This window comes from Phoca vitulina, unplaced genomic scaffold (assembly GCF_004348235.1).
Source record: "Phoca vitulina isolate PV1807 unplaced genomic scaffold, GSC_HSeal_1.0 scaffold16, whole genome shotgun sequence".
NCBI classification, from domain to species: domain Eukaryota; kingdom Metazoa; phylum Chordata; class Mammalia; order Carnivora; family Phocidae; genus Phoca; species Phoca vitulina.
The window spans coordinates 36,802,167-36,812,241 of NW_022589719.1; the positions used below are offsets into that span (position 1 = coordinate 36,802,167).

Below are 10,075 nucleotides of genomic sequence, written 5' to 3' on the forward strand. Positions count from 1 at the left end.
GCCTCTGAGGTTCCCCCCCCCCACGTTTCATGCTAAGAATTTTCTCAGAGTCACCCAAAACCTATCTCCCACAAATTGGCCTGGGGTTCCCCTAAGCTTGTTGACCAAGATGCTGGGTCCCCCATATTTTAGAATCGAATTTCTTGTTCCCTCCCCCCCCCCCCCCCTTTGCACTGAGCAATGTCCCCTGATCCTTCAAACTTGGACCCTGGATCCTGAGTCTCAAATGTTGTCACTGATTACAGTTCCCCACACCAACGGGGCCTCCCTCGGGTCTCCTGCGACGGGACACTAGTGCTCTGAGCCACAAACCAGACAGAGCTCTGACTTGCGTTCCCGACATTTGGGCATTGTTCCCGGCCCGCCGACAGCCCTCTGCACTTTTTCCAACCCCGCGCGCGGTGGGTACTGGTTTCAGCCTCTCTTCGTCTCCTACGAAGGCCCCCCGAGCTCCTCGGATTTGGGAAATTTCTCTCTCTATTCCCCAACACACTTGGCCCGGCAGCGTGTCCGCCAGGACGTGGGCAGTGCTGCTCCCGCGTCCAGGAAAACGACTGGGCATTGCCCCCAGTTTCCCCCAAATTTGGGCATTGTCCCCGGGTCTTCCAACGGACTGGGCGTTGCCCCCGGACACTGGGGACTGCCCCCGGGGTCTCGCTCACCTTCAGCAGCGTCCACCGCCGCCGCAGAGAGCTCGCTCGCTGCCTCGGCTCCTCGTGCGCCCGCGGACGCAGCTTCCAGCCTCCAGCCTCCAGCTTTGCGGTGAGCTCCCCGCCGCCTCCGCGGCCCCGGCCGGCTTCCCCGCCCGCCCCGCCACCGTCCCGCCGGGGCCGGCGCTCGCCTCGGGCGGCCGCCGGGGACACCAGAACGGGGCGCAGGAGCCTGTTGAGGGCTTGCGGCTCGGCGGCCGCGCTCGCTGGGACCTGGCGCCCCGAAACCTGCGCCGCTTTCGTTTGCTCTTTGCAAAGATCACAATCGTGGGGAAGGTGCCTCGGTGGCCCCAAAGCGGGGAGGGCCGGGCGCTGGGTCGGAGGGACGCCGAGGAGAGGCGCACCCCGTTCGGGCGGTGCGGCGCCTCCAAGTCCGCCGGGCAGGGTAGTCGGGGAGGCGCGCGCTGAGCGCGGGCGAAGTGATTGATGGCGGAGCGAGGGGGCGAGCCGGCGCGGGCTTCCGCCGGCGGCGTCCCCTTCCCCTCGGAGAGGCGCGGGTGGCCGGGGCGCCGAGGGGCAGGCGGGGCGCCGGGGCTTGTGCGTGGTTTTGACTTGGTAAAAATCACGACTTCTTTACGTCGTCCAAACTCTCCAGTAGATGGTTTCCCCAGACCCCCAAATTATCGTGGTGGCCCCCGGGGCTGAACCCGACTCTACGCAAGTCCAACGCACTGAGGACAGGGGAATCATTATCCGGATATTTTGGGTGGGCCGCAAAGGCGAGCTGCTTAGACGAACCCCGGTGAGTTCGGTCATGCAGGTAGGATTTGAGCGCTGTTTCCTTCCCTGCTTTTCCCTCCCCGGCTAGGCGCAGCCGCGGCAGGCCCCACGTCTGGCTCCCATTTGGGCCTGGCGGGGCCGGCCCTCCCCAGGAACCGCACCTGGCGGCCGCCGCAGCTACACCCCGGCTCCCGTGTGGCACCGGGGGGCGCTCAGGCTCCGGCTGCCGCGACTTCAGGCGCCGCGCCTGCTCGGGCAGGTGGCGGCTGCGCGCCCTGCCCGCGCCCGGAGGTTCCTCCTTCCCCTACAGCTCCCCGCGGGACTCGGGGACCCCAGACTCGGCGCCGAACCACCTGCACCCTCACTCTTGATCCGGCGCCCCCGCCGCGTACCCCGCGGCGGCGCTAGGGCCTGGGACACCGCCCACCTTTCTCGCTTCGCGCCCCCCGCGTGCGCGAGCCTAGAAACCCCTGGTTCCCCGGAACCCGAAAGGGGGAGCCCCCCAACACTTTAGAACGGAGACTCGGGATTTCTTTCGCATTCTGCCGCTCCCCGCCCCCAACCCAATCTCTCCGCGAGCACCCCACAGCCCCCCCCCACCGTCGCCCCCGGACCCGGGGCCCCCCAGCCCCTCGCCCTCCCTTGCTCGAGCTGCAGGGGCGGTCCGGAGGGCGGGGCCAGCGCCCCGAGGGCGCCCATTGGCGCGGGCGCGGGGCCAGCGGGGCCCGAGCGGGCGCCGCGCCGCGGGGTGGCGCGGCTATAAGAGTCGGGCGTTGGCGCCCGCAGTTCGCCTGCTCTCCGGCGGAGCTGCGTGAGGCCAGGCCGGCCCCCGGCCCCCCCCTTCCGGCCGCCCCCGCCTCCTGGCCCACGCCCGCCCGCGCTCGGCCCGCCAGCGCCTCCATCCGGCCGGCGGTCCCGCGTCGTCGCCGCCCGCTGCCACGCTGCTGACTCCCGCCTTGGGCGCCGTCGGCGGGGCCGCGCTCCGCCGGGCCTGCGGATCCCCGCCGCCTCCTCTTCCATCTACCTCAACGCCCTCCCCGCTTCGCCCGAGGAGGCGGTCCCCCCCGCAGGCAGTCCGGCTCGCAGGCCGCCGGCGTTGTCATCCCCTGCGCTGCCCCCAGCCCTCCCCGGCGCGCGGCCCGCCGCTTCCCTCCTCGCCGCGTCCCGAGCGGCTCGGCGCCGCCACCGCCACCCCCCCACCCAGGGCCCGGGCTAGCGACGGCAGAGGGCTCCGTCGGCCCAATCCGAGCTGGGCGTCCGTGGCCCGGGCGACCCTCCACTCCGCCCCCCTCAGCACCTTCCCCGGCCCTCGACGTTGCGCCCTGCCCTCGCTTCTCTGTGCTCCCCCGTCCCCTCTCCAGCCTCTGGTCCCGGCGCCCGCTCTCTGCTCTCCCGCAGCCTGCCCTTCGCTCCCTCCCGCCCCCCCCCAGCTCCTCGCCTCCGACTCCCTCCCCCTCCACGCCCGCCCTCTCGCCTCGCCGTCCCGAAGTGGATTAATTATACGCTTTCTGTTTCTCTCTGCGCTGTTCTCCCCCGCTGCGAGCCTGCCCGCCTCTCGCTGTCCTCTCTCCCTCTCGCCCTCTCTTTGGCCCCCCCTTCACGTTCTCTCTGTGTCTCTCACTATCTCTGCCCCCCTCTATCCTTGATACAACAGCTGACCTCATTTCCCGATACCCTTTCCCCCCCTAAAAGTACAACATCTGGCCCGCCCCAGCCCGCAGACAGCCCGCCCCCCCCAAACAATCAGACGAGTCCCCCCCAAAAAATAAGCCATCCCCCCGTTCTGCCCCGTCGCACATTCGGCCCCCGCGACTCGGCCAGAGCGGCGCTGGCAGAGGAGTGTCCGGCAGGAGGGCCAACGCCCGCTGTTCGGTTTGCGATACGCAGCAGGGAGGTGGGCGGCAGCTGCGCCGGCTTCCAGGTAAGCGGCGTGCGGGCCGGCCGGGCGGGGAGAGGGACCCGGGCAGGCCCGGGGTGGGGGTCTGGGGGTCCGGCTCCCTGCGGCGAAGCCCGCGCTCTCCCCTGCGCCGCCGAAGTGGGGGTGGGTGGGTAGGGGCTTCGGGAAGTGCCGGGGAGGTGTGAGCTGTCTGCAAAGGCGACTTCCTGGTCGGTTTGTGGGTGCAGGGGGGTGTTGCTGAGAGTCTGCGATCCGTGCCGTGTGGGGGAGGGCGCTGTCCCCCAGGGTGTTGGGTAATGAGGAGGGGCGCAAGGCTCAGAAACCCACCCTGGTATGTTGACTCCGTGCCAGCAAGACTGAAGGGGGAAAACGGGGTGGGCGGGGCCCGGATGGAAGAGGGGGCGAGCTGGCAAAAGGCTCAGACGAGGCGCCACATTTGCAGTTGGCCCCCACACACAGACGCCCCCCCTTTCCTTGTCCCCAACATTTCCACCCAGGAATCTGGGGAGAGGGGCTGGTTGGAAGCTCAGATGAGCAGGAGCGTACAGCCCATAGAGGGTAACTGCCCCTGCCCAGTGGGCAGATGGAACTTTCCATACAAGGAGGTGTAAAGCAGCCCCCCCTTCTTCCCCTCCCCCCCCCACATTGCCTTGTGCCTAGATGGGCTGGGGGTGCAGGATGAGCCCCCACCCCCACCCCGCGGTGCTTCGCGGAGGGATGGTCCAGGGCTAGCTGTTGGGGGTGCAGGAGAGAAGGGACTGGCTGGGAGGACGGAGGGGGCGGGAGCAAAGGGGGCGGGGGGAGTGGTCAGCAGGGAGAGGGGTGGGGGGTAGGGTGGAGCCCGGGCTGGGAGGAGCCGGCTCAGACATAAAAGCTGGAGCACTGACCAGCTAGCAAACTGGACATTAGCTTCTCCTGTGAGGCAGCCTTCCAGCCTCCTCCTCCTCCTCCTCCTCTTCCTCCTTCTCCACCAGTCCCAGCAAGCCTCCTGTCCAGCTGCAGGTAACCAGGGCTGTTGAGCGAGGACCCCTCTGCCCGCCCGCTCCGGCCTGCTCGCCTGCCTGCTGATGGCCTCGGGCCTCAGCCCCTCCACCTCTCCTCTCTGCCTCTATCCTCCTCACCCCTACCCTCCCTCCTCCCCTGCCTCCTCCGGGGCTTGCTTACCTGGCCCACACCTCTGCCTGCCTCGTGCCTCTCCTCATCGGGCCTCTGCTCTCTGCGGGTGCTCTGGACCGGACCCCGCACTGGAGTGGCCGGGCTTGCAGAAGGACGCAGCTGCCGCTCGGCCGGCGCCCAGTCGCTAGCTGGCCAAATTGTTCTTAGAATTTGGAAGGGGGCAGCAGCGGGGGCAGCCTGGGAGCCTGGCTGGGGCCGGGGCTAGGGCAGGAGGAGGTGAGCAGGGTGGCACTTTAGATCCTTCTGTGGATCTGGCCACTGCTCTTCATCCAATTTCAGCGGAGGCTGCGCTCCCTTCTTATTCCCCCTTCTCTCCTGCACGATTTCTGGCATCAGAAAATTCCCTGGGCCTCCCATGCAGCAGCCGGGCTCCAGACTGGGAAGGGGCATGCTGCTTGGACCCCCCATGCCCACCTGGTGTGGAGCCTGGGAGGGGCACCTCTGGGCAGGCTGCCTGGCCCCTGGCTTGGGTAGCATCAGGGTGCCAGGGGCTCAGAGGCCCTGGGCCGTGACTGTCGCCCCAGAAGGGGTTTGTACCTGGGCCAGCGGAGGGCAGGCTGGGGCTGCCTGCCTGGATGTGTGTGTGGGGGAATCCACTTTCTGGAGGGAGCAGGGGCAGCTTGCTGTATCCACAAGAGAGCCTGAGGCCCCTCCTGAGCCCCCCACCCCTGGAGGGGCCTTGTTAACCCTTGCCCAGGGCCTGCAGCTGCACACCGTGTGCAGGGGGTGTGTCCTTCCAGGTCGGGCTCCAAGGACCTGGGGTCCAGCCTCCAGGTGGCCTGACCTGTTCTCTCCAACTCCCAGGGTGGGCTTTGGTACCCCCGTGGGGGAGAGGGTCTGGTGATCCCAGAGAGACCTCAAGGCCCTGGGTGCTGTCATGCCAGGAGTGCAGAGGAGCCTTCTAGTCTTTGTGTCTTGGGGTGCCCAGGGCAGACTGGAGTGGAGGACTGAGCGATTCAGGAGAACAAGGCCCCTGGGAGTGTGGTTGGCACCATGCGGTAACCACCGGATCCTTGACCTGAGCTTTGCGCAGCCACAGACTGGGAGGGTGGGGGAGGGGGCAGGGGTGGGACTGGCCCAGCAGGACCCCCTGCTGCTTGCGGGGGCGCGGGAGGGTGGTCCTCTGGGATGCACATGCTCTGTGGTGGGGTGGGGCTGTCTGCCATCTTGGCTGATGCTGGGAGGTCTGAGGAGTGGCCACTGCCCTTTGCTGGCCCCGCCCCCATGACTTCATAGGACAGAGGCCAGGTTCAGTGTCCAGCACTGGCCCCCGCAGCTCCGGGTGTGGCCGAGCCCCTGCAGTGGTGACGATGGGGAGGATCACCCCCATGTGAAATTGCTGACCAGCAGTTGGTACGGATCAGAGACGTGCTTCACACAGGTCCACTCAGCCTTGGGGCCACCGTGCACCCCGCCTTGGGCAGTGGGAGCACGTGTGATTTCTGTAATTAAAGTGGTCACATTTAGGAGGACACCATGCTCTAAACCGAACTTGGAATTAGGAGATGGCTAGGAGGGTGTCTCCGTCGGAGTCGGGGCGGCCTCTGGCCCTGGATGTGGCCTGGGAGGGCAGGCTCATGGCCTCATCTCTCCGCCCCCAGATGCCGATGGGGGTCCCGATGGGGAAGCCGATGCTGGTGCTGCTGACCTTCTTGGCCTTGGCCTCGTGCTGCTTTGCTGCTTACCGCCCCAGTGAGACCCTGTGCGGCGGGGAGCTGGTGGACACCCTCCAGTTTGTCTGTGGGGACCGCGGCTTCTACTTCAGTAAGTAGCTCAACGTGCGGTGGGGCAAGGGGGAGGGCGTACACAGCAGGTGCTCAATAAATGCTGGAGTCCTCCGCACCATTTCCCAGACGCCCAGGGATACCCTCCGGGATGCCTGGTGTGGGGGGCCAGGTGGAGGGAAGCCACTGCAAGGTGGCGACCCCAGGCTCTCTTGTTCTGAGGCTTCACGAGCACAACTGTGTCCACATTTATTGGGCACCTGCTCTGTGCCCGGGTGGTGCTCACACCCCTGATTTTCCTGCAGCATGACTCAAAGTAGAACACTCTCCTCCCAGGAAGGGTGGGATCTGCGTGGGGGCCAGAGCATGGCAGGCGTGTGGGTGGGGGTGCAGGGTGGGCTGGACGGGGTTGGGGGGTAGGCCCTAGCAGGGAGGAGGACTTACCCTCCCTGCCTCCCTGGGACCTGCTTGCGGGCAGGGCTGTGAGCACTGAAGTTCCCCCCACATTTTCACGGTGCCTGACATTTTGACAGTGGGATTATCTGATTTAAAGTTAGATAAAATGGGTCGGAGACCAGTAGGAACAGAAGCGTCTGCCCGCACACCCACATGGGGGGGGGGGAAGAGAGGAGTGCCTGCCTACACAACAGCACTGGGGGAGGGGACGTGCACCCCAGGGGCGAGCCACAATGTGGGGTGCCCACCTGCCCGCCCAAGGGCTCTTGGCTTGTTCCTCCTGCTTCTCTCTTGATTTTCAACCCCCGGCGGACTTTCCCTGAGACCTCTGCTTCTCCTTGCCTCGTCCCATTGTGGGACCCCCAAGTTGGAGGTGACCTCTTCCTCAGGGGTGTGGGCCCTTGCCCTCACCTCCCAGAAAGCTGGGCCTCAGTTTCCTCATCTATAGGATGGGGGGGGGAGTGTTTATCTGGATAACAGGAGGAACGGGGGCGGAGGCCAGGCCCAGGCCGACCCTGAGGGTGGGGTGGGTGGGGGTGGGGACGTGACTGGGGTGAGTTGTCCACCGCCCTCATGGTCAGACCCAGCCCTCCTCCCGTGGCATCCCCCTCTGTAGCCTCAACTTACCCACAGACACCAGCCTTGGATTCTCAAAGCTTCTCTCTGAAAAGCTCTCCTGCTTGTCCTTGCTTCTGAAACCCTACCCACCCTGGCCTCGCCTGTGCCCTCTCTCGCGCCTGCCTTGTTTGGGGGCAGGAAGTGTAGGGTCTGGTGCCCAGGGAGTGGGTCCCCTGCCGGGAGGGCCGGGCCCCCACCCGCGGGACCTCCTCCCCAGGGCGCCTGCCCTCGGCCCCCCAAGGTGAGGGCCGGGACTCTTCCTCGCAGCTGACCTTGGAGCCTGAGCAGCGGAGGGACGGGGAGGACGGGAGGAAAGGAGGACGTGGTTTCATGCAGGTCCTCACTCCTCCCCTCCCGTCTTCCTCTTCCTCTCCCAAGCCTGCGGCGTCTCGAGGGCTGCGGTCCGCCCAGGCTCCTGCTCTGTTCAGGGACGCCAGTTGCGTCCCAGCCTGGCCTTCTGGACGGGACCCTATGCCCCCCAGCGTGGGGGCTGGACCCCTCGTGGGCGGCCCCCCCCCCTGAGCCGGGCTCCCCCTCGGCACATTTTCCCCACCTCCCTGGGCAGCGGGACCAGGAGGCTGTGTCCACCTTCCACGCGAGCAGGGAGGCACCAAGAGGCCAGGGGCTGGTCCTGGAGCACACACACCCCCACTTCCACTCCTGTCCTTCCTGGGCACCCCGCCTGCCCACTCTCTCCCCCTTCCTCCACGAGGCTGGCTGCCCCTGAAGGCCCGCCCGCCCCCCCGGGTGGTCCTCCTCCTCTCTTCCCCGCCCCGCTCCGGGCGGCCACCGGCCAGAGGCCAGCTCCAGGGGACCGTGCAGCCGGTGCTCAAGTGCGGCTCTCCTTCCCCCTGTGGGACTTCCAGGCAGGCCGGCAAGCCGCGCGAGTCGCCGCAGCAGCCGTGGCATTGTGGAGGAGTGCTGTTTCCGCAGCTGTGATCTGGCCCTTCTGGAGACCTACTGTGCCACCCCCGCCAAGTCCGAGAGGGACGTGTCGACCCCTCCGACCGTGCTTCCGGTAAGAGGGGACCCGGTCTCAGTGTGGGGGGTGTCGCCTCGGAGCCAGGGGGCCAGGGCATGTGGCACAGCTGGGGTGCACTCGCCTGGGTGCCATGGGTCCCCGCATAGTGGACTGTGGACGTGGCCGGTCACCCACCGGAGGGTGAGCGTGGAGCCCCCTCAGGCCCCTGGCGAGCTGGGTGCCCCCTGACTGGCCCTTCCCCTCTCAGGACAACTTCCCCAGATACCCCGTGGGCAAGTTCTTCCAATATGACACCTGGAAGCAGTCCGCCCAACGACTGCGCAGGGGCCTGCCTGCCCTCCTGCGCGCCCGCCGGGGTCGCATGCTCGCCAAGGAGCTCGAGGCGTTCAGAGAGGCCAAGCGTCACCGTCCCCTGATCGCCCTGCCCACCCACGACCCCGCGGCCCACGGGGGCGCCTCTCCGGAGGCGTCCGGCAATCAGAAGTGAGCCAAAATGTCGCGTAATTCTGCAAGACGGCGCCATCCACCTAGTGCCCTCCTCTTGACCAGGGGCCGTTCCACCGGGCCCCACCTCTGACATCTCTCGGGGTCACGTGCCCTCTGCGGGCTCCCCCATCCCCAGCCCCCGTGCCCCAACCTCCCCATGTCAGGCTCTTCTCTCCTTGGCCCCCTCCATCGGGCTGAGGAGATCCTAGCAACATCTCTAAAAATGTACAAACTCGATTGGCTTTAAATATCCCCCAAAATTACCCCCCAAATTATCCCCAAATTGCACAATCGAAAAACTAAAACTACGAACCTCTAAATCTCACACACACACACACACACCAGTCCCCTTAAAATGAATTGGCTTTTTAGAAACACCAGGAACGTTAATTAGCTAAAAACAAAAACAAAAAAACCTAAAATTATCAATTGGCTAAAAAAAACCACCCAAACTGAATTGGCTTAAAAACAATTGGCATCATGAAAGAATTAGGCCCCCGCCCTTTCCTTCTCTTCCCCAGGGACCTCGAGTCAGATTGGCCGTGAGCTCGGGCGCCTGGCCTCCAGGAGAAAGGAAGGGACCCCAAATCTACAGGTAGGCACGTCATGGTCCACTGCCGGCTCTGGCCTCCTCAGGCAAAACTCTGGTCACATTTGGGGAGAATTGGTCATCCTCAGAACAGCAAAGCCCCAGACTCGTTCCTCGCTCTGTTTCCCATCCTTGAAAGTCACCATGGAGCTAGATGGGGGTTCCCAGTGAGACCGAAGGAGGGGAGAACAGAACATGACCACCGAAATTTGTGAAAATAAACTTTAATTGGCACAAACCCCCCTACACCCTAAAATCCATCCTCCCAAAACCCACATATCCTAAAATCTTACATCTCAGTTTCCACCCTTAAAAACACCCACACACCCACCTGCATCCCTGCAGACACGCCCTTACACGCATGCACACACACACACCCTGGTGCACGTATGCACACGCCCTTACACGCATGCACACACACACACTTGTGCACGTATGCACATGCACGCTCACACACACATGCACACACACACCCTTGTGCACGTATGCACATGCACGCTCACACACACATGCACACACACGCACACCCGTGTGCACGTATGCACACGCACGCTCACACACATGCACACACACACCCTTGTGCACGTATGCACATGCACGCTCACACACACGCACACCCTTGTGCACGTATGCACACGCACGCTCACACACATGCACACCCTTATGCACGTATGCACACGCACACACACACACATGCACACACACCCTCGTGCACGT

At 65.3% G+C, this 10,075-nt stretch overlaps 1 protein-coding gene across 3 annotated transcripts; it reads left to right on the top strand.

Moving 5' to 3' along the window:
• Positions 1 to 1,308: 1,308 nt before the first annotated feature.
• On the top strand, positions 1,309 to 9,783 carry IGF2 (insulin like growth factor 2). 3 transcript variants are annotated; one of them, XM_032413943.1, is made up of 4 exons: positions 1,309 to 1,470; positions 6,105 to 6,267; positions 8,168 to 8,319; positions 8,531 to 9,783. In XM_032413943.1, the coding sequence occupies exons 1-4, from the start codon at positions 1,309 to 1,311 to the stop codon at positions 8,768 to 8,770; spliced, it is 717 nt and encodes a 238-aa protein (XP_032269834.1). In that variant the 3' UTR covers positions 8,771 to 9,783. The 3 variants fall into 3 exon arrangements, with proteins under 3 accessions (XP_032269834.1, XP_032269836.1, XP_032269835.1); XM_032413945.1 differs by lacking the exon at positions 1,309 to 1,470 and adding an exon at positions 2,872 to 3,351; XM_032413944.1 differs by lacking the exon at positions 1,309 to 1,470 and adding an exon at positions 4,221 to 4,329.
• The last annotated feature ends 292 nt before the right edge of the window (positions 9,784 to 10,075 follow it).

Excerpts from the sequence above, each read along its gene's own strand:
- IGF2 (XM_032413943.1), top strand. The coding sequence starts at position 1,309 with ATGGTTTCCCCAGACCCCCAAATTATCGTGGTGGCCCCCGGGGCTGAA. Across the intron at positions 6,268-8,167 it reads GGACCGCGGCTTCTACTTCA|GCAGGCCGGCAAGCCGCGCG; the intron begins GTAAGTAGCTCA and ends TGGGACTTCCAG. Across the intron at positions 8,320-8,530 it reads CCCCTCCGACCGTGCTTCCG|GACAACTTCCCCAGATACCC; the intron begins GTAAGAGGGGAC and ends TTCCCCTCTCAG.